Raw genomic sequence first — 22,442 nt, forward strand, 5'->3', positions numbered from 1 at the left:
TTGAGCCACGTTGTGTGGTACGTCCAGGTGCAGCTACATTGAAGCTGAAGAGAAGTGTTTTGGCAACAAATCTTTTTTCGGTTCTTTTTGTATTTTACCAACCATTATATTTTTCCTTTATATGCTATTAAGTTTTTTATGTTACTTATGTATATTATTAAAATAAAAATTTGCAAGTAATTATTTTCTGTAAAATTGATATTTAAAAACAGTTAAATAATTTAATAAATTTAATTAAATTATTATTTAATAATTTTTAATTATTAATTTTATATAAAGACAATTATACTTAAATCTTTTTTTTAATTAATCATGTGAAAAATTAAAGTTAATTTTTAAAGGATTTATCATATATTTTATTAGTACAAGACTACAAGTTTTACATTCATAGCATGTAAGAAGAAAGATTGATACGAAAGAGTTCTAATTCATTGCAAAAGGTATGATAATTAATATTAAAATTTTTTAAAAAAAGTTTATAAACATCCAAAGTCCAAATCCAAGTGGCATAGAATATTCAGTTGTTGACAATTCAGACACAATCACACAATTGACTATCCACCACTACATGCACTATTTTAACAAAAAATCTAAAAGTATATTCTTTTGCGGTTTTTGGTTAATCGGGGTCAATTTGGGCTTTGGGCCCGTTTCATCTGAAAAAATAATGTGTTAGTTCCATTAACATTGGGGGTTTAGCACCTTAGCTACATATATAAAAGGAGCATGCTCTTTCAGCTAACTGCTGCATCATCTTCTCTGCTTCTATTGTGTTAACAAATTTAGGGTTTTCATTAAGCTGAAGCCGCAGCTACGTGTTCTTCGTTTTCTCTATTCTCAATTCATCGTTAGTTTATTCTAAGCTAAATAATTATAATAAGATAAGATGCTATGAAGAGAAACAAGGAAGGATGGTTAATTTCAACCATCGATTGCGGATTTATCTGCAACATGATCCCTTCCAAGTTATTATGGTTCGTATTCACCGAGCATCTTCTTCGTCCTTCATCCTTCATCGTTCATCAATAACAAACCCTAGTTTTTTATTTCGTTGTTTAATTCGAGATTTGGAAATGGAATCAGTGAATCGAAGGTCCTATGGAGGATGCGCCATAAATCAGTGCGTGATTCTTCAAGTTTGCTTTCGTACATTGATTGATTCGATGTCTCGTTAACGAATCGATTGTGTTTTAATCATTGGATTCGGTTTAACGGTTAATTTAGATAATCGCACACATTCATGTTACTTAAGTGTTACTTAAGTGTTACTTAAGTAGCATTAGTATTTAATAAACGGAATGCGAAGATCCCAGCAGAGGGGCGAGTAACTCTTCGTTAATGAGGCCTCTCTAACTATTACTATTAGTAACCTTCGCAGATTGATTTGCCGAATCGTAGGATTGCCAAAATGCTTCGTATTTTTGGTGCATCTGGAAAATTCGGCTACATCCAAAAATAAAGCAAATCACTTCAATTTATTATGAGTTCAACTTTTTCAAGGTGAAAACGGTTATGTATTGTTTATAAAGGATTCTGTTAATGATGATCTAATCCCAAGTTCATAGATTCTGAACGAAGCGAGACAATTTTAGTCACAATCAAGTTTAATGACACTTAATATAAAAAATAAATAAAAATAAAAAGGTGACATAATAAATTCAGTAATTATGTTTCGCTTTTATTGACAATTGACATCAAAATATCAATAGAAATATTACCTGAAAAAAAGAACTACCTGCATTGTTGGGTTGCATCAAATAAATTAGAGTTAATAGAAAATGAAGGACCAAATATATATAGCAGAATTTTCTAATAAGTAGCATTATGTGTAGAAGTGAGTTTTCTCTGGCCCTAGATCCACCTAGAGACATTCATATGAAATTATGAATACTGAGAGCCTAACAGTAACTTCAAACCTTTTCAATTTTTCCCTTAGAGGCTAAAATTAAAGTACTCAGTAATAACTTAATAAGGCCAACTAGAACAAAGCCTTAATTGCTAAAATATATTGACAAAATTTATGTAACAGAAACTTATCCGGTGTAATAAGGTGCTTTCCGGTTGTTATACACGTTGGAACATCATCGTAAAGTTACAACGAAACAGCAAAACTTTTTCACCACTAAAATCTTCTGGGCTTGTTTTGCCTTTCTAAGATACCACCAAGATTGGCCAATGCATCACTAAATTTTTGGATCTTGAGGAATCCCCTAATCATAGATGCTTCCCCCTGCGATAACTTTGCTTTCTCCATCACCATATTGATGAGTTCAATGAGTGTCTCCTCCCTGGACAAAGAACAAAGACCTTCTGCCAAGAAACAAAACGACGGGAACTCTGGCAATATTCCTTTCTCCAGCATCTCAACGGTGAAGTCGACAGCCTCTTGTATGGAACCACCACCATTACAAAGGCCGCGGAAAACGATTTTGTACGTTAAAGCATCTGGAGGATCAGCTTTCTCCATCATTTCTCTAAACAGCCTCATACCTTCTTTTATTCTCTTTCTTTTAAAGAGTGCTTGAAGCACCGGGTTATAAGTGCGCGGAGTCAAGACCATGCCTTTCATCTGAACTGATCTGAGAAGCCTACTTGCAACCTCTGTCCTACCAGCCTTACACAGTCCTTGAATAAGGGTCCCATAGGTTACAATGTCCGGTTCAATCCCATTTGAACTCATGGTCTGCACAATTTCAGCAGATTTCTTTATATCCCCATTTCGGCAATAGTGTGCAAGCATTGAATTATAAGTGTACTTATCCGGCTTTAATCCTTCCGTTATCATCTGATCCATAAGTTGTGCAGCTTCTTCTGTTCTCTTACTTTTGCACAGGCCGTCAATGAGTGTGTTATAGGTTACTGAATTTCTTGACACACCTTCAAGCTCCATCCGGTCAAAGATCTCCTCAGCTTCTTTAATCCTTTTGTTCTTGCACAAACCATCAATCAGAGTATTGTACACTACCACATTCCTAGTGCAGCGATTTGCCTCCATTTCTTTAAGTAGCAACAAAGCTTCTTTAAGTTTCCTCTCGGAGCATAGGCTGTCAATCAATATACTGTATGTGAATTCATTCGGCCGACACCCTCCTTTCTTCATCTCCATGAACAGCACCATAGCAATTTCGCGATTACTGGCCATGCAGAGGCCTTGTATCAAAGTATTGAACGTGGAAACATTGGGCAAAATCCCCCTAGAAGTAAGCACATGGACAAGTTTAGTGGCTGCTTCAACATGGTTCTCCTTGCACAGAGTGCTAATCAGCATGTTGTAAGTCTCAGTGTTCGGTGAACAATCCCTTGAAAGCATCTGCTCAAGAATCTCAACCGCCTCATCAACCTCGTCTGACCTACACAACCCAAAAATCAATGAGTTGTACGTGTGCACATCCAAGTCGAACGCTCTCTCGAGCATGAAATCCATCATCTCCAAAGCTTCCTTGATATGCCCAATCTTGCACAATCCATTTACCAATGCATTTAGTGTAACTTGATTTGGGGAAAAACCTTCGTCAGAAACCCCGTCAATAAACCTCAATGCCTCCTCAACTCTCCCATCTTTGCAAAAACCATTCACGAGAACATTCACCGACACATTCGTCATCAGGCACCTAGACTCAACCATCTGTTCCTTGATCCTCAAGGCACCCCTCATGTCTCCTTCCTCAATGAAACCCTGCATCAGTGTTGTGTATGTCATCTCATCCGGCACCAGATCATAACTCCCCATATCCTCAAGCATCAAAATCGCAGGCCTCAACTGATGCGCCTTGCACAGAGCCTTAATTAAGATATTGAAAGTTGAAACATCAGGTCTAACTCCATTGTTAATCATCTTCGAATGCAAATTTTCCACTGGCCTAAGCTTTCCGCCTTCAACAAGAACATTCAAAGCAATGTTATAAAAATGTGTATCAGGCTTCAACCCAAACTCATTTTCCATCAATTGGATGAGTTCGATAATCCTTTCATGTGAGTTAAAATTAGCATAACTCTCAATGAAGATTATAAAAGTACTTGAATCGACAGTGCAATTTGTAGACTTCATTTCACCAAGTACATTTAACATTGAATCTAAGTAACCAACATTGCCAAGATGACGAAGGATTTCATTGTAGACGGTGAGGTTGGGTGAGAAATTGGGCTGTTTTGCCGCCCATTGGAAGATGCGAATTGCAGACAACTCATCGTTTTGACAGCGCAAGAGATCAAGGAGTTCGGTGGGTGAGAAATTTGGTGGGAGCGGGTGTTCATGGTGTTGGTGTGTTATTGCGGAAGCTGAAGATGAAACTACAGAAACTTTGAACGTTTGAATGGAAGAAAAAGAAGAAGGGGGAGTGAAGAGTTTTGGGTGAAGTTTTGTTGTTAGTGTGTGGGGGAGGAGAGGGTGGTGGTGGAAGTGAAGAGATGAGAGAGTCATTGGCAATGGAAGCTACAGCAGCTCACAGGAGGTTGCGGTGCAGCAATGTTTGTTCAGAGTCTTCAATGTAATGCAGGATTGCATTGCACTGGTTGTGATTTACAATGCATGTTCTACTTTGAAGTTGTTTGGATCCTGCATTTCATGAAAACTTGCATTACTTTCTTTAAGTATTCTAAACCATTAGACAACTCCCAACCTATAAATCACATCATACATCACATATTTAAAGAATATCACTATCTCAGTAAATTTACAGTCAATGAATACATATATTGTTAGTTAGTGATATTATTAACATTGTCCCTTATAATATCTAAACCAATAACTGTAATTTGCAGTTTCTGATATCACTAACTATTTGAGGTATCACTAACTGATTTAAATGCCTTTGCCTTTATTCAATCTGCAACCTGCCTAGGAAAATACCCATTTTACTTACAAATTCTAATTAATTACTCAAAATCAGCGTAATTTTAAACAAATACTATATCGAATTATCAACAATTCAATATCAACTTTGAACTTCAGAAAAATTAACTAGCAAATAGATTAAACTAACAATTAACTTTTAATAGATATAATAGATTTTTTAGAGATTAGAGATTCAAAACAATGTTTTGTACCTACCTGGCTAGAACGGCGGCGACAGTGGAGAGAGAAAGAGAGGAGAGCAGAGGCACAGCTACGAAGGAAAGAGCAGAGCGGATATGGTACGGCGGCGGAGGCGAGGCAGAGGCAGCGAACGGCGAGGAGAAAAAGGGTGCTTCAGGCGGATAACGTAGTCTGCCTCCAACCTTCTAGCTCTCTTAGGCAGTTGTTGCAGATATCACCGCGTCTCTTTTCCTCTTATTCTTCTTCTTTTATTATTTTTTTTCTTTTATCTTTTCTTAGTCTTTAGACACAAAAAAAAATCATTTAGTATGATTATTAATACATAATGTGTTATTATCTAATTATGTATATAATTCTTAATCTAATATTTTATTCATAATATTCTGAATAAATAATTGTCCAATTTATTTTGTTTAAAAAAATATTTTTTTTAAATAATTTTCCATTTTCAAAAATTCTATTTTATATTATTTTATTATATATAATTTAACTCTTATTAAAATTTAATTGAACTTCTCATAAAAGTTCTCTTAAATCTTACTTGGTGACTTATACTTAAAAAGAGGTGTAGATAAATAAATATAACTCAACAACAAAGAAAACTTCAATTATAAAACAACTTATGGCTATTTATGCTTTGATTACACTATTTATATCTTCGAATTAACAATACCATGCAAACTAACTCACAAATGATCAAACACCAAATCTGGAAAGGATTAAAAAGTTTTCTATCTTGAGTTGCATAAAAAAATTGAGAGATTTATGCCATAAGTTCCCCAACATGTTCTTGGCATTCAACCTCCACAGAACTACATCCCAAATCTTTCGTCAATTGTCTATCTTTCATCATTCCCCTTACTTTCTCAACATCACTCCATCTTCCCATCTCTGCATACAGATTAGACAGATGAACATAATATGCAGTGTTATCTGGCTCCAATTCAACTAGCTTTCTGGCTGCCAATTCACTCAACTCCAAGTTACCCTGAGATTTTGAACTAGCCAACAAGGAACCCCACATAGCTTTCGTCGGTTCAAACGGCATATACCTTATGAACTCAAAAGCCTCCTGCAACCGGCCAGAACGAGCTAAAAGGTCAACCATGCAAGAATAGTGTTTGACATTAGGCTGAAATCCATACTTGCCATTAACCAAGAACCTGAAGATCTGTCTACCAGTCTCTACCAATCCTGAGTGGCTGCAAGCAGAAAGAACAGCAACCAAAGTCAAATCATCAGGTCTAAACCCATCTTTCTGCATTCTATCAAACCACCAAATTGCCTCCTCTCCACTCTTAGCTAAAGCAAGTCCCTTGATAACTGCATTCCAAGTATATAAATTCTTCTCCTTCATGCTACTGAAAACACTCATCCCCTCTTCAACTCTGCCGCATTTGGCATACATCTCGATCAATGCTGTCCCCAATACAACATCCAATTCCCACTTGTTCCTCCTCACAATATCATGTATCCAAGTCCCCATCTCAATAGCACCAAAATTAGCAGAAGCAGCCAAGGCATTCACCATGGTGACCCTATTAGGCTCCACACCAGCATACTGCATTTGTTCAAACACAAGCAAGGCATTGTCATACTTGCCAGCTTTCCGGTACCCCATAATCATCACAGTCCACGATACAACATCTCTGTGGAGCATTTCATCAAACAGTTTCTGACACAACCACATATCCCCACATGACGCATACAAATCAAGAACCGAATTCTGCACATAAACATCATTCAAATGCCCCAATTTGACGACGTGAGTGTACACGCACTGGGCACCAATGAGGTCGCACGAGTCGGACAATGACTTAAAGAGGAAAGGGAAGGTGAAGTTGTTGGGGACAATGGAGTTGTTGTGCATGTGGGCGTAAATGGATAGAGGGGTGTGAGGGATGTTGGAGTGGGAGAAGGCTCTGATGAGAGAGTTGCAGATGAAGACATGAGGTTTTGGAAGGAAGAGGGTAAAGAGAAGAGTTGCAGAGTTGAGGAGGCCATGGTTTTGGGATGCAGAGATGAAGTGCTGAGCAATGGTGGTGTGGGAATGGAGGTTGTGTACAATGAGTTGTGCTTGAATCTGCTGAACCTGAACAACACTATGGCAATGCTTCAGCAGACTCACTATTCTGTCAGCAAAAGCATTCACCTTAGACATGGTGCTTGTCATTCTCTTTAGTTTCTTTAAGTATTCTCAACCATAAGTGGGTGGCTATTTGCATATAGTGAATGTATCCCATCAGATAACTCCCAACCTATGAATCATAATGAATACCACAATCTCAGTAAATTTACAGTTTGTGATTACATATATAGTTAGTTAGTGATATTGTTAATATTGCCCCTTATTATATCTTAACCAAAAATTGTTATAGTATCAGGTATCACTAACCAACTATTTGAAAAACCAACTTAGATTGGTTGAGGAGTTTTCTTACTTGTTCGCTTAAGCAAGTATCAGCGGATTGAATCATGTCTTGTGTATACAACTTTTCATTGGACAACAGCAAACCTGAGAAAGAAGCCAGATCCACGGCAGATTATTCCTTAACTTGCTGGACTGTGGCCTGTGGGATAGCAAATAAACAAAAAAAAAAAAACAATATTGAGCTATCACTAACTGATTTCAATGCCTTTAGGTTTATTCAATCAGCATAATCTGCCTAAGAAAATACTGATTTTACTTGCAAATTCAATAGCAAATTCAGCTACATAAATTCTAACTAATTACTCAATCAGAACAATTTTAAACAAATACTATATCGAATTATCAATAATTCAATATCAAGTTTGAACATCACAAAAATTAACTTTAAAATAAAACATATGTAAAAGCAATTGATTAAATAAATACAAAAGGAATGGATATATAAATATATGTGGAACAATATAATAAAAACATAGCATAATAGTACCTTCTTGAAAATCGGTGTTACTTTCATATAAACTAACACTCAATAAAATTTTTGAGAAGCTGTTTACATATAAAATAGAAAACTTAAACACTAAACTAACTCAAAGAATGGTTAACAGTGCTAATAGCATAAAAAATTTACGATTTATCATAGCAAACTCACGAGAAATGTCATTATAGTTAAAATCATAATCAACTCTAATAGAAATTAATCCATCTTCTAAAATATCAAATTGAGAATCTTGAGAAAATAACTTAATCCCATTGATCACATGTCGTCCAGAAGATAAATGACAACTTGGATGTGCCCTAAATTCTTTGTATTTGAATAAACTTGACCAGCAGAGACTCCACATTGAAATGCATTTGGATTAAAAGATGTTTGTGTAAAATCTAGTCTTTCAAGCTCATCAGTCAACATAGGTGCTGGTAGGTATGAAGTACTTGCAACAAACTCTCTATCCTTGCAGTTTTTTCTTAAGTTCTCACCAATACCAATAAAAACCTTTTTCTTTTTTGACTCTATTACTCATATCAGCTAACACTTTTCTTTTTCCTAAGTTTTTCATATTCCTTTCATCAATTTGAGAGTCATTAGTTCTTTTTTGTTGTCCTCTTTTTAGTAGTAACATTTATTTTCTTCTTAATCTAGTCTTTTTGCACTCATATTTAGTAGAATTTTTTTTTTCTTCTAATAATAACTGCAAAAGAATTAAAATAAGATAAATTAATAAGCCCTAATACCAAATACTAAAGAAAAACATAATAATTCATAACACAAAGGAGATATAAATAGTCACTATTGATTAAAGAAGATCAAATAGAATTTATTATCAGTTTCCAAGAAGGAGTGGGAACTTACAATGTCTCTTCACTTTTTCATTGTATCTCGGTTCTCATGTGCCTGAAACTGATCATATATAAGAGATCGGATTAACTATAACTGGTTAATTTGTCTGTAAGTAGTTATATCCAATGAAGAAGAATTAAGTTTAGGCTTAGCAATTCATCAAACATGTAATGTGCAAGGAAAAGAAAGTAAAGCAATTCACCAATCACTGCAATAAGTTGAACAGTTGAATCAATAAGCTCCAATATCAAACACTAAAGGAAAACATAATAATTCATAATATAAAGCAATTCATCAAACATGTAATGTGCAGTAAAGCAATCCACCAATCACTTAAGTTGAAAGCAATTCATCAAACATGTAGTGTGCAAGGAAGTAGTAATGCTAAAGAAAATAGAGTAGTTATATCCAATGAAGAAGAACTAAGTTTAGGCTTAGCAATTCATCAAACATGTAATGTGCAAGGGGAAAAAAAAAGTAAAGCAATTCACCAATCACTGCAATAAGTTGAACAGTTAAACCAATAAGCTCCGATATCAAACACTAAAGTAAAACATAATAATTCATAATGTAATGCAATTCATTAAACATATAATGTGCAAGGAAGTAATGCTAAAGAAAATAGAAGAAATTTATAATATAAAGGAACTCATCAAATACATAATATGTAGAGAAAGAAAGAAAAGCAAGTCATCAATCTCTAACTTGCATAGAAGAACACAATTATGAACAAATCCACTCTCTAATCATATTAGGATCAAACTAAAAGTAGAGTGGAACATATAATTACTCACATAGAACTAAAGGAACACAGTGGTAAGGCGGTCGTCAAGGCAAAGTGCAGCGGGTGAAGCGACTCCATTGGTGGTAGAGTAGGGAATTTCTGTGACGATGGAAGTGGAGAACGATGGTGAGGATAACTTGGAGAGAAACAGAGTCCTGAAATAGTGAGTGAGATTTCTATGATGATGGAAGTGGAGAACGATGGTGAGGATTGCTTGGAGAAGAGTTCTGAAATAGCGATTAGCGAGTGAGATATTTAACATCAGAGAAGAATTTTATTTTTTTTAAGAGAAGAATTTATTTTTATTTAAAATAAAAAAAATTTTAAAACGGGCTCGTCACAATTATTTCGAAAGATAACGAAACTTTTAATAAAAATATTTTTTCGGCTTCTAATTTTTATTTTTATGGTTCCTTTTGAAATAATTGTTAAAGACCGGTTAGGTATTCATTCAAAATTTAATTATTAGAATGATTATAATATATTAATAAAATAGAATTTAAGTTTGAAGAGTGTGTGAGTGAATTTAGAAATTAGACTCAGACAAAAATAGGAATTAAAATTTTTAAAAGAATTAGTTATTCTAAAATAAAAAAAAATAATTCTTGAATGAATTCTAAATTTTAGCATTTCAAATAAGTTCTGTGAGAGATTAAACACACTAGAGCAGAAGGAGATAAAAAAGGATAAAATTGAACTAAGGATAATATTATAAAGCCTATAATTTACAATGAGGAAAAAGAAAAGCAGAAAATATTTTTGATTTAAATATAATTAGGAGATATCCCCTGACAATTTTTTATTGCAAAATTAGAATAAGATAATAGAAATAGATTAACTTCTCATAAAAATAAGAGGACAACTTATGATATCGCTTTAATGATTTGATACAATATGAAGGACCAAATATACACTGCATAAATTTTTTTAAGATCCAAAGCAGCATTATGTGTTTTTATTTTACTTTATACTTTTATGGACTAAATTAAATAATTGGAACATGCAATTGTCTATAAAGTGAATCAATATCATATATATCTTTTAGAAACCAAACTATTTCGCATTCACCTTCACGAGTATGTTTTGAAGAAATATTTATATTAGTATGGTCTAAATAACACTTAGTTTGTACCAAGTTCTATTATCCTTAATTTAAGGGGTTGAATGAAATATTCTAATATCAACCATCAAATGGAGTGTAGCTCAATAAACCTCTACTTCTTTCACGCAATCATGCACAAGTGCTGAAATTATATATATTTTAGCCATGCCTCATCTTCACTTTTGTCAGCATTCACAAATTTAGCTGTGCATGTGGCTGTAGCACTTTCTTAAACCAGTAGACATATATTAATTGATTTATAATAACACTATTCATGCACCAAAAATACTTATACTGATATAAAAATATATTTGTTATTAATTAATTATATATTTAAATTATTTTTAATGAACAAAACAAAAAGAATATGTTAGTTGTTAAGAAAATATTGATGTCAAGATGCAAGTTAATACTCAAGATTTATTAGAACTCCAAAAATTTAATTGTTACTTTTAGAACCGCAAAATTTTTAAATTGAACTTGTTATTATCGTCTTCACAAGAATGTTGGAGACTTAGCCACATGGGTGCAAAATCAACACACCATGTACGAAAATCAACTCAAAAAATTTTGAAGAACAAATTGAATCAATTGTAATTTTAGAGATTAATTTAATTCCGATCTCATATTTCAAGGGTCAAATTGAGTATTAACTCAGTCAAAATGTTATCTACTATAAAAAGTATAGGCACAATGGGATTGATTAATTTATAATATATAAGAAAGTTGAAATTTTGAACATGTGCATATGCCTTGATGCAAAGCCTTGTGGCACTAGTTGTTTCCACCCTCAGCTGCATTATTTTCTAGTTTCTTGCTACCAGAAATTCTCTAGATCCGTGAAATACTTAACTCATATTGTTTGCTTGTATTGTCCAAAATAATAATAGAGGATATAGTTTCATGCTTTGACAATTCACCTTTTTTGCTTATTGAAACAAAGTATTTGTCAAGCAATCCTTGGAATGCTTGCAATATCAGCTAGATAAGTACCCTTTATTAGCACTCTTAGGAATATTGAATCCAAATTCAACACCCCTCTACTCCATGCTTCTGATTCTGGTTTACCAAATTGATGCTATAACACTATAACTTCACTGATAGTATCTTAATCTATGCCATGATCCATTTTCTTGTTCTTTCCTCAATTTCAGTCTTGCTGCTATGGCTTCATGAGTATATCCTCTTTGAAGTGCAAATGCTGAATCATTTCATAATTTGAAACATATGTCATTACTTTCACATTTAAGGATACATGAAATCTTTAAGGATTCTAAGTCCTGAAGATCCTGCAATGACAAAGCAGATTGTTAACACAACAAAGTTGAAAACATGGAGACGGGTTTACTTTCTAATCTTTGTCGCGGGGGCTGTTGCTCTTCTCCTTTCTGGTGCTGCCATGTCCAAGTTCTTCTCCTTGAAGTCATTTCTTGGCAATGAATCTTTCTACTCCAGCTTCAACTCCGGGAACCAAAATGAAGTGATTGAAACTGTGCGAACCGTAATTCAGAAAATTCAAGAGGAGCTCGAAAATCTGAGAACAACAGAGCTGGATCCAACTACTTCAGCATCTGTATTCAAACAAGGAGCCTTTCTTGCTGATGTACTAGGACTACTTGAGTCGGCAGTGGCTTCTCACGATGAAGGGAAAAATCAGCGAACCAGTAATTTCGATGTTCATCCTCTGTTTAAAGAAAAGAAACGATCCGATGATGAACCTGCAGATTACTTTCTGCGAGAGGAGATTCGCAAGTACGTCAAGATCAAGCCTAACAGATTAGGAAAACAGAATTTCATGGGGGCAAATGCAACCTTCACCAGCATAGGACATGCTTGCTTTGCCATGAAGGAAGAGCTAGAGGAGTACATGGATTATGATGTTGGCGAAATCTGCAATGATGACTGGAAACTAGCTCAACGGCTTATGGTTCACGGCTGCGATCCTCTGCCAAGGAGAAGGTGTTTCTCAAGAGCCCCTAAGCTGTACAGCCAACCGTTCCCCATTAATGAGTCCATGTGGAAACTCCCGGACGATAGAAATGTCAGATGGAGTCAATACAGATGCAAGAACTTTAAATGTCTCGCAAACACAACCACCACCAGTAAAGGATTCTTCAAGTGTTCAGACTGCTTCAATCTCACCCATCATGAGATGCCGAGATGGGTAAGATTGGATGGTGATTCAAATCAGACATCTGATTTCCTCATAACCGATGTTCTAGGAATCAAGCCAGGAGAGATCAGAATAGGGTTGGATTTCAGTGTCGGAACGGGTACTTTTGCAGCTAGGATGAGGGAATTCAATGTGACTATAGTTTCAGCAACTATCAACTTTGGGGCACCCTTCAGTGAAATGATAGCTCTTAGAGGACTTGTTCCTCTATACTTGACTATAAATCAAAGGCTTCCATTTTTCGACAACACCATAGATTTGATCCACACAACAAGGTTTCTAGATGGTTGGATTGATTTTGTGCTCTTGGACTTTATATTGTATGATTGGGATAGAGTTTTGAGGCCAGGGGGTTTGCTATGGATTGATAGCTTTTTCTGCTTAAAGGAAGATTTGTATGATTACTTGCAGGCATTCGAAATGCTGCGATATAAGAAGCATAAATGGGTGGTTGTTCCAAAGCTGGACAAGGACGATCGGGAGATGTTCTTTTCTGCCGTGTTAGAGAAGCCTCCAAGGCCATTCCGGTGATCTTTGCACCACCATATTTACCTTCTTTCTTTGTGGTTCTCAACATTCTTATTCTGGATTAGTATATATGGAAAAGTCATTTGTAGAGTGGTCTGCTCTAATGCTACAATAAATCGAGAACAACTTACCTTTTTTTTTTACTTTTCTAAACACAGAAATGACTGTTCAATATGATATATGTCAATTACAAAATAGTCAATGTTGAATATATTTCAATTCCTAATCATTGAGGTATTTCCATATAAGGATTCAAAATAGTATGCACTATATCTTATTTCTCTTGCTCTTTCTGCATGCTTGAAATTTTAGCTATTCTTAACTTCTACTCTTATTCATTTGTCCATGTTAGTTATATCCAACAAGCTTCAACACAACACAACACGATAGCAAATGTCAATCTGCGCAGGTTCTAAAATCTGAACTAATGTTCCAAGTGAAATGATCCCAATAAATAAAATAAAATAAAATCACCCAAGTCTAAAAACAAAGAGGCAAATATCAACCTGTAAGCATTAAAATTTGGAACCTAACATAGTAAGAGTCTTCACTTGTGCTTCACTCTTTTCTCTCTGAACATTAACAATGGAACCAGATTCTAAGTTTGTAAACTAGACACCAATATGAACTACTGAACCAGTTTGGGCCTGTATTCTATGCAACAACATACTCTTGCCTCTAAACAAGAAAATTGCTATATCCTCAGAATGAAATCCTCGGTGCAAAAACTCCGGGTGTTTATTATTGGAATTTTATAATTTACATACACCAGTAAACCACTGAAAAATCCATCAGCTAATTAAGTGTATCAATCAATGTAAAATGACACAACATACAATGTATCAAACCAAAACAAGGATTCTAACAAGTGCATCCTTAAGCATAACACAACAAGAACAAAAAGAAGGAGAAAGATATGTTAACCTCTTATCCTTCATTGACTTCAGAAGGTGTCTTTGCTACAATGGACAATGCATGAAGCCCAGACTGCAACTCATCATCCAAGAGCTTATAGATAAGCCTGTGCCTCTTAACCAAACTCTTCCCTTCAAACTCCTTAGACACAACCCTAAGATTGAAATGTGTTTCTCCATCACCACTCCCTCTAACACCAGCATGCCCAGCATGCTGATATGAAACATCTTCAACTTCCAACTCAACAGGATCAAGCTCCTTCTCAAGCTTCTCCTTTATCCTCCTCCCCCTACCACTCAATTCACCACCACTTGAATTCTCAACAAAGCTTCCACCTTTGACCTCAGAACTTGAGGTGAATTCAGCACCTTTTTCACCTGAACTTTGTGATACTGATTCTCCACCAGCCCCAGAACCCTTTGAATTCTCAACAAAGCTACCATCTTTAACTTCCAAACTCGAACTTGAACTTGAACCTAATTCAGAAGCACCCTTTTCAGCTTCAACAAAGAGCATCAGTGCTTTCTTCTGCATCAACTTGAGCATATTCAAGAACCCATTATTCCTCGAAGGTGTCAAACTCTGCTGTAACCCAAGAAGGTGAACAAAATCGGGTTTGACTCGAACAATCTCGCTAACGGGTCTACCCGAAAACCCGGTTACAAGCAAAGCAGCGAGACCCTTTGTGAGGAGCGAGTCAGAGTCAGCTTCGTAGACAACAACGTCGTTGTTTTGTTGAGGGTCGAGGTAGGCTCGGACCCAAACCTGGGAGACACAACCTTGGACCTTGTTGTCGTTGGTTTTGAATTGCTGTTCGAGGGGTTTGAGGTTCTTGCCATAGAAGAGTAGCTGCTCGTACTTGGCTTTGGGTTCCTCAACGGATTGGAAGAGCTTCACAATTTCTTGAAGCTTTGGGGGAAGCTCTTCAATGGGTTGAAGGGAATTTTCTTCGGTAGTTGATGGTGACGGTGTTGTTGATGATGATGATGATGGTGTTGTTGGAAGCTTCTGGAAGGTTATGGGTCTGAATGAGAAGAAGGTGTGGTCGTTGTTTTTTCTGGCTATTTGGATGAAAGATGGGGTTTTGAGAAATGGGGTTTTGGGGATTGTTCGAGTTGTGAGGAATCGGAAAGAGGAGCAAGAGGAAATTGAGTTAGCGGACATGGTCGTAGGTTGCAGCTACCACCAAACAGAGGAAGTAAGAGGATCATCCATTTTTCAGTTATAGGATTCTGTTTTTGGAGTTGGGCCTGCCCAGCCCGTTATTTAGCCCATTAAGAATCCGTTTAGAAAATTTCAAAAGTTTTTTTTTTTAATTTTTAACTTATTATAAAAAATAGTAGTATTAATATTTGGTATAATTTTTAAAATTAAATTGTAGTTTTTTAAGGACTCATTTGGGAAGCTTCAAAAGCTAATTTTTTGAACTTTTGACTTATGAAAAGTAATAATATTAATGTTTGGTAAAAATTTTAAAACTAAATTGTAACTTTCTAAGAAACTAATTAAGTACTTATAGAGAAGTTAAAACAATAACTTCTCTCATAATAAATTTTTTTTATCATATTTCTTTTAAAATAAGCACTTTTAAAACTAAAAAAAATACAAAATAATTTATTTATAAGCTACTTTTAATATAAATATTTATTGCTTAAACTCTTTTTTCAAAAGAAACTTAATTAAGATGTTTACCCAATAAAAAAGAAACTTTCAATTCGATTTGTTTTAGAAATATTATTTTTATTTCTCATGTTATCTCCCAATAAAAAAAGAGATTAGAAAACCAACTTAGATTGATCAAGTGGTCAGCTTAAATCTCGCCTTATATACATGAAGATAACTGCACGTGAGTTTCTAATGTATTATACTTTTTTTTTGGTGACTAATGTAATATACTTTTTGCTAATTAAAAAAATATTTTAAATGAACAATTACTTAATAATAATCATATTTTAATACGATGTTTGATCTATAAACAGTATAATTGTTTCCCAATTAATCTTTGTTCTCGTTAAAAAAAATATTAGAAAAGTAGAATTATCAATTAGAGAAGGAAAATTTTTTCTTATATACACAAAAAATGTAAGTAGGATTTGACCAAAAACCAAAAAGTTTAAGGAGGATTAGTAAGGTGATTGCATCAAGATTATGATTCTAAGCTCTTAATCGTTTATTGTATTATAATTCCAAAATGACATATTTTGAAATGAAAGAAATTCACAACAAAACCAGCATTTGAAATCCTAATCAATTAGCCTCTAACTTGTTCCACCTCTTGAGAATTCAGAAGAGGAGGATCAAATAAACTAAATGCTCTAAAAGCTGAAATCACTGCCAAAACCAAGAAGCAGCCAAAGGTAAAAAAGTGTAGAATCAAAGCCAACTTCACTCTATTGCAGAACTTGCCATAGGAACTGCAAGCTTCACTCCATGAATCTTCTTTAGCTCCATTATAAGCTAGGTAATATATCTCCATTACTGCAGCAACTGATGTGACAACTAAATAAGCTAAAATCTGTAAAATAGAAAATCAATTATATAGAATAATCAGCTCATGAACCAATTTTAAAAGGTTGAAACTATAATTAGTAGCACCAAGAAAAAAATTATACATAATATACCTCTAATTTGTATAATATTAAAACATCAATGACTAATTTATTAATTAATTTTCTTATTAAAAACTAATTCGTCCGAAACAAAAATATAGAGATTATTTTAAGTGTTTTTATCTAATAATATATAATAAAAAATTTTAATTTATAAAAAAAGTTTCTAATACCAAAAAAACCTAAACAGTCTAACTTATGTTATGCAAGTGGAAATGTGTGCATATATATATGGTAATAAGTTATAAGCCTTAAGCATCAAACCTGATCAGAGATAAAGAAAATCCATGCTTTAGATACTGCATATTTGACCCAAGAGCATGCTACAGCAACAAGAGCATAACCAGCACAAAGGGCACTGATGAAAACCATATACCTGTCAACAACAAATTAAGAGTTCATTTGAATGTGTTTTATTGGAATAATTTTTTTAAAAATAAAAAAAAATTATTTCCAACTTTTTTTTTTGTTTCTCATATATGTAACCTACTAGCCGACTAATTCGAATTAAATTCATTATAGAGATGACCTTTTCAACTCAATTGTTTTATTTACAAGGGCAGAATTCGAATTCCTAACATGACTTAAATTATTAACTTTTTAACATTTTTAAATTATATAAAACATTTAAGTCGGAGAAACTTTTTTTTTTTTCTGGAAAACAAAATAGTAGTAGAAGATAAAAAAGAATTTATTTTCTTACTTGAGACCTGAGAGGTTGCTATACTTCAACATTCCATAGCTGCTATTATCCTCCTTGTTAGTCACAGTAATCCATATGGTTGCCACAGACAGAGGAACCACAAAGAGCCTCAGAGATGAATCAAAAAGCTTAAGCATTGCAAAGTGATTCTCACTAGATGAACTATGCTCAATATGTGAACTAATATTTCATATGAATTGAAAGGGGAGAGATCTCACTATATACATGTATATGAATATAGTTGTATCATTAAAGGATAAGAGTTAGTGGAGTTGGTGAGAATAGTGGGATACACTTTTCTTTCAGACCATAATCATTGCACATTTGGTTGGTGAGTTTGTTTTGTTGGCTTTTTATGATGTTATAAAATCCATGTTCACACAATCACACTTAGCTAGTAGCAGCTCAAGTAAAGTCCTTTTTTTCCCTTTTCTTTGCCTACTTGATTCTTAGACAAACAAGGTGTATTAAGTATCTAATATGTTGGAGTAATGATCTTTTAATACATGTACATTTATCAAAAGCGACTTATATTCCTTTGACATATGGATTATAAGCTAATTTATATCCTAATATCCTTAGACAATCATGTAACTATTTCATTGAATTACACATCATATATTCAATGCTTTACAAGCTCAACTATTCACAATAGCAAAGAGAACCCTATATATAGTGATATAGATAGGCTACTATTATATACTTGTGCTAATAGATTCTAAAACCATGTAAGGCAAGTTTCTCACAGCTATATGTATTCAATATATTTATCCATAATATGCACAATTTACACCAAAACTTTCTGAAGAACTTGAGCAATATCATGTTCTCTCAGTAGTTGAAGATACTTCAAAGTAAGTTGGCTTTGGGGTTGAGGGACACCCAACAGATCGAATCAGTTCTTCCACACCAAGAACTTTAAACTTGGGAGGTGAATTCAAAGCAATGTTGTCGACACGGTGCTCGTATATCTTGCCTTGTTTGTCAAGTTTGTACACAGAGGTTCCATCAAACCTACCTCGACTCTCCCATGGGACTCGTGGGATCCCATGAACTGTCCAGCGAATCATAATGATGTCCTCAACAGGCTGCCACACGGTACTTATGTCGATCCACAGAGCTTTGAAGAAAATCCTGCCATGAAAGCGTAGCGCCCAGAAAATTGATTTGTAATTCTCAATGCCCATGAAAGTATTCAGCGGATCTTTGAATACAATATCATCCCTGTAAAATATAGAGATATTTAAAGTTAGTCGCTTTAGCATAGCAGAGAAAAGCAGATGCTCAGTTATATGAGCAGTTACACATGAAGATGACTAAGCCTAACATCACATAACAGAAGACTAACTGCGTTCGAAAGAGAAGATTTAAACATTTGTGAACACGAATCTTGAAAATGGTTAGAAACCAAACTGAAAATAGTTGCGTAAATTATCAAAACAACTATCTCAGCTTAAAAAATAAAGTTAGCACAATTCTTGGTGCTGCTTCAGTTTCTGATAACCAGGAAAACGATATGCAATAGGAAAAAGAAGCATAGCTACAAAGGGCATGCATCATTACACATTTTTTGGGGGTAAAGTAAGATTACACTTTCAACTGCTATTCAACTTATAATTACCAACAGTTCAAAACTATCAATGACAGAACATGTTTATTCATTTAGCATAATCCTCTTGCTTTTCCAAAACCAATCCCCTCACTTGGTTCACTATCAATAAATCCATGTAATACTCTTTTTTAAAATTAATAGCTAAAACCACAAGTTGGGCAGCTACTAATTAAGAACAGATTAGCAAAACCTATAAGACTACAATTATAAATTGGTAGAAGGTCACAAAAGATTAGCTCAACAGGAAACAATGAAAATTTAGTTGAAAGCAACTATATACCAAAGATAACTATTCTAACTTGACACTTGAACTAAACGAAAAAAACTCAAGCAAAACACTTAGAAAAGAAAGAGGGACAAATTACAATGAGCTGCCCTTATATTAGGTCATGCACTCATGCCTACACCTACATTTTACAAAATACAAGAGTACCAAGTATCATATAACCTAAACCTTAGAAAGCTTAGTGTATAAGCCTGTATGTTTGATTTTGAGATAATAACTGTAACAATCAAATCCTTCTTCAAATGTTACGTTACAATATTGAAAACAATAGACCCAAATTAAAAAAAAATAAGGCAACCAATTTAAACTCATGAAAATATAGAAAGCACCGAATTTGCCACTCTCCTACTATGCCCAACAATATTATGCAAAGATTGATGAAAATTTTCCCAAAAAAAAAGTACCTGTAGATGTCAAAGCTGAGTTCCTTGTAGAACAAATCAGGGAATTCTTCCCTCAAGGTTCGGATTGCGTATCCCAAATTCACATAGTAATTCTGCTTCTCTTCGTCCTCTTTGCTCAGTCTCGAACTTTTCTTAACATTCTGATCCAAACCCACATTCAAAACGCCCAATTCCTTCACTTTGCAAGAGATTTTCATCTCACGATTCGACCCAATTGCCTTAAGAGTACCCTTCTTAGTGTAGGGTCTGAAGCTGTAGAGCTTGCTCAGATTAGGGTTAGGGTTTTTGACAATTTGGGGCGCAATTGACATTTCCGGGTACTGAATTAGAACGGCCATCGTAAATTTTGGAATTCTCTTCCTATAAAGATACAAAGAATTGAAATCAGAAGAAAATCTAGCGAGAAAATCTCATTTTCTTTTTCCGGGAAAATGTGACTCGGGAATTTTCTTTTTTGGGTGAAATGAAAAAGAAGGGTTATGTTATGGTTTTTTTGGATAATTGGAATTATTGACATTATTAAGTAAGAAAAATATGCGATTGGTTGGATTTTCCTTCTGTCTTTTCCATATCTATTTTTTTCGTAAACCAAAAGCACAAAATTCTAGAGGATAAAAAAAAGGACTATTAAATCCAATTAAATTAGATGGTCTAATTTAACTTACGGGTGTGTGTTTGGAAATTCCTTCGAAGAGAAAATGCACACGTTTAAATTTTTTAAAAGCTTCAATTTTTGGTTTGACAAATTTTTTTTTCATAAACGTAAAAGTAATTTTGCTGTCAAAACCATTTATTTTTTACCAATTTTATCCTTTATATGTGTTATTGTATTATTTATAAAATTTTTGTTATTTCTATTTATATAAGTTCTATTTTCTATTATTTATTTTTTTTTAACTATTTGTTTGACATTATACACTTTTATAATTGTGATTTTTGTGTATTATATTTGTTATTATCTTTTTATAATATAATTTATTAATTCTATTAGGTAAAGTAAATTAAACAAAAAATTAACTGTAAATAATAATAATAGTAAAAAATTATAACATACTAAAAAAACGAATACCAAAAATACTAAAAATATATTATATAAAAAGATTACTAAGAACTTTTAGATTTGTTTCAATCACTATAAAGTAAATATTTTTTTTATTATTTTTAGTATTCTCTTTTATAATTGTAATTCTCATATACTATGTTTTAGTGTAACTTTTTATAATATATATAGATTATGATTCTATTAAAAAAAATAAATTAAATAAAAAATTAATCATAGATAATAATAAAATCATAAACGTTGAATTCCAAATTAATATTAAGAATAAGATTATTGAGAGTATTAGAATAAGAGTACGATATAAAAAATACTAAAGTAACATTTAATACTTAGAAAATGTAACATATTTGATTAAATATTCTTTTATATATTATATTTTTTATTTTTATTTAAAAATATATTTTATCTCCTTTTATATGTTATTTTTATTTTAGTAAGTAAATATTAATTTTATTATAAAATTAACTAATAAGATATATTTAAATATTTAAATTAAAATAATAGGATAATATAAAAAAATGTTAAGTTGGTGTCTATTTTAGTAATTTTTTATCTAAAAATGATTTTAAATGGTATAAGTCAAACAACATTTATTTTACTATAATCCATTTTGATAAAAAATTACTAAATATAAATCACTATAACACAAACTTACTTTTAATCAAAATCAAATTTACAAAATCAATTTTATGCAAACTTTCATTTACAAACTGTAATAGAAACACACACGTAATAGTTAGACCAAGGTTGTAGTGTCGACAATTCCACATAGGTCCCTATAAATATGGTGGTAAGTGATTTTATTTTATCAAGAAGAAATAAACATAAGAAGGGCTAAAAAGAGAGATAAATAATAATTTAAAACAGTTTTTGTATAGTAATAGTCTCTCCATTAAAAATAAATACAGTTCAAATTATTGTTTTACTTAATCCGTAAAAAAAAAAAAGAAATGACGATCATGATAATGGTATAATCACAATAATAATTATAATCCACTTTTTCAAGTTCCATTACTAATTAAGGTTGAGTATTAGGATTTTGCAAATGTCTTGAGTAAGAGATTACTTGAATCTATACCTTATTTTGTGATTTGAAGATCATATAGTTACGTATATATTCTAAAAATAAGACACTAAAAATAAAATATAAAAAATAATATATTAATTTTTATGTTTTGTATTTTATTTAATAATAAATTAAAATAAATTATAAAAATTTAATTTATTTTAATTTTTTATTTAAAAAATTTTAAAATATATATAATAATAAAAAAAATATAATTATAAAAAATTAATAATAATAATAAAAAAATTAGTTTTTATTAGTGTATCTGTGTTTTTTTTTTTATCAAGCTGAACATAAAATACATTAATTCAGTGTTTTTAGATTCAATATCTACATATTTCATCTATCAAATATAATTTTATATTTTGGTGTCTCTATCCCAGTATCCCATTTTTATA

The 22,442-nt window shown here is 32.9% G+C and overlaps 6 protein-coding genes and 1 non-coding gene across 9 annotated transcripts; 2 read left to right on the top strand and 5 right to left on the bottom strand.

Moving 5' to 3' along the window:
- Positions 1 to 1,298: 1,298 nt before the first annotated feature.
- LOC112765277 (small nucleolar RNA snoR145) lies at positions 1,299 to 1,453 on the top strand. The gene has a single exon (XR_003183604.1). It is a non-coding gene; the product is annotated as a small nucleolar RNA snoR145 (small nucleolar RNA).
- A 512-nt stretch (positions 1,454 to 1,965) lies between these two features.
- Positions 1,966 to 5,323, bottom strand: LOC112732965 (uncharacterized). The gene is made up of 2 exons (XM_025781805.2): positions 5,051 to 5,323; positions 1,966 to 4,555 (listed from the first exon to the last, which is right to left on the bottom strand). The coding sequence occupies exon 2, from the start codon at positions 4,418 to 4,420 to the stop codon at positions 2,123 to 2,125; it is 2,298 nt and encodes a 765-aa protein (XP_025637590.1). The 5' UTR covers positions 4,421 to 4,555; positions 5,051 to 5,323; the 3' UTR covers positions 1,966 to 2,122.
- A 294-nt stretch (positions 5,324 to 5,617) lies between these two features.
- On the bottom strand, positions 5,618 to 9,843 carry LOC112732977 (pentatricopeptide repeat-containing protein At5g56310). Its single transcript, XM_025781821.3, has 4 exons — positions 9,597 to 9,843; positions 8,815 to 8,862; positions 7,477 to 7,605; positions 5,618 to 7,293 (listed from the first exon to the last, which is right to left on the bottom strand). Exon 4 carries the CDS (start codon positions 7,206 to 7,208, stop codon positions 5,799 to 5,801), a length of 1,410 nt encoding a protein of 469 aa, XP_025637606.1. The 5' UTR covers positions 7,209 to 7,293; positions 7,477 to 7,605; positions 8,815 to 8,862; positions 9,597 to 9,843; the 3' UTR covers positions 5,618 to 5,798.
- Positions 9,844 to 11,387: 1,544 nt separating this feature from the next.
- Positions 11,388 to 15,512, bottom strand: LOC112732993 (sufE-like protein 1, chloroplastic/mitochondrial). Of its 3 annotated transcripts, XR_011870324.1 has the most exons (3): positions 14,314 to 15,468; positions 12,037 to 13,445; positions 11,388 to 11,889 (listed from the first exon to the last, which is right to left on the bottom strand). XR_011870324.1 is itself a non-coding variant. In XM_025781836.3 (2 exons), exon 1 carries the CDS (start codon positions 15,466 to 15,468, stop codon positions 14,317 to 14,319), a length of 1,152 nt encoding a protein of 383 aa, XP_025637621.1. In that variant the 5' UTR covers positions 15,469 to 15,512; the 3' UTR covers positions 11,388 to 13,445; positions 14,314 to 14,316. The 3 variants fall into 3 exon arrangements, 2 of the variants coding, with proteins under 2 accessions (XP_025637621.1, XP_072069426.1); XM_025781836.3 differs by having other exon boundaries at positions 11,388 to 13,445; positions 14,314 to 15,512; XM_072213325.1 differs by lacking the exon at positions 12,037 to 13,445 and having other exon boundaries at positions 11,525 to 11,889; positions 14,314 to 15,512.
- Positions 11,944 to 15,497, top strand: LOC112732985 (probable methyltransferase At1g29790). The gene has a single exon (XM_025781827.3). The coding sequence runs from the start codon at positions 11,944 to 11,946 to the stop codon at positions 13,390 to 13,392; it is 1,449 nt and encodes a 482-aa protein (XP_025637612.1). The 3' UTR covers positions 13,393 to 15,497.
- A 938-nt stretch (positions 15,513 to 16,450) lies between the features above and the next one.
- Positions 16,451 to 17,980, bottom strand: LOC112733005 (CASP-like protein 2D1). Its single transcript, XM_025781852.3, has 3 exons — positions 17,617 to 17,980; positions 17,178 to 17,289; positions 16,451 to 16,819 (listed from the first exon to the last, which is right to left on the bottom strand). The coding sequence occupies exons 1-3, from the start codon at positions 17,751 to 17,753 to the stop codon at positions 16,556 to 16,558; spliced, it is 513 nt and encodes a 170-aa protein (XP_025637637.1). The 5' UTR covers positions 17,754 to 17,980; the 3' UTR covers positions 16,451 to 16,555.
- Positions 17,981 to 18,129: 149 nt separating this feature from the next.
- Positions 18,130 to 20,553, bottom strand: LOC112732999 (uncharacterized). Its single transcript, XM_025781843.2, has 2 exons — positions 19,919 to 20,553; positions 18,130 to 18,840 (listed from the first exon to the last, which is right to left on the bottom strand). The coding sequence occupies exons 1-2, from the start codon at positions 20,254 to 20,256 to the stop codon at positions 18,438 to 18,440; spliced, it is 741 nt and encodes a 246-aa protein (XP_025637628.1). The 5' UTR covers positions 20,257 to 20,553; the 3' UTR covers positions 18,130 to 18,437.
- Positions 20,554 to 22,442: the final 1,889 nt, after the last annotated feature.

This window comes from Arachis hypogaea, chromosome 2, assembly GCF_003086295.3.
Source record: "Arachis hypogaea cultivar Tifrunner chromosome 2, arahy.Tifrunner.gnm2.J5K5, whole genome shotgun sequence".
NCBI lineage: Eukaryota > Viridiplantae > Streptophyta > Magnoliopsida > Fabales > Fabaceae > Arachis > Arachis hypogaea.

Bases quoted from the DNA above. Each gene is read 5' to 3' on its own strand.
- LOC112732993 (XM_025781836.3), bottom strand. From the start codon at position 15,468: ATGTCCGCTAACTCAATTTCCTCTTGCTCCTCTTTCCGATTCCTCACA.
- LOC112733005 (XM_025781852.3), bottom strand. From the start codon at position 17,753: ATGCTTAAGCTTTTTGATTCATCTCTGAGGCTCTTTGTGGTTCCTCTG. The intron at 17,290-17,616 runs GTAAGAAAATAA...TGTTGTTGACAG, and splicing joins AGCAACCTCTCAGGTCTCAA to GTATATGGTTTTCATCAGTG. The intron at 16,820-17,177 runs GTTTGATGCTTA...TCTATTTTACAG, and splicing joins TTTTCTTTATCTCTGATCAG to ATTTTAGCTTATTTAGTTGT.
- LOC112732965 (XM_025781805.2), bottom strand. From the start codon at position 4,420: ATGACTCTCTCATCTCTTCACTTCCACCACCACCCTCTCCTCCCCCAC.
- LOC112732977 (XM_025781821.3), bottom strand. From the start codon at position 7,208: ATGACAAGCACCATGTCTAAGGTGAATGCTTTTGCTGACAGAATAGTG.
- LOC112732985 (XM_025781827.3), top strand. From the start codon at position 11,944: ATGAAATCTTTAAGGATTCTAAGTCCTGAAGATCCTGCAATGACAAAG.
- LOC112732999 (XM_025781843.2), bottom strand. From the start codon at position 20,256: ATGGCCGTTCTAATTCAGTACCCGGAAATGTCAATTGCGCCCCAAATT. The intron at 18,841-19,918 runs GTACTTTTTTTT...TATATTTTACAG, and splicing joins CTCAGCTTTGACATCTACAG to GGATGATATTGTATTCAAAG.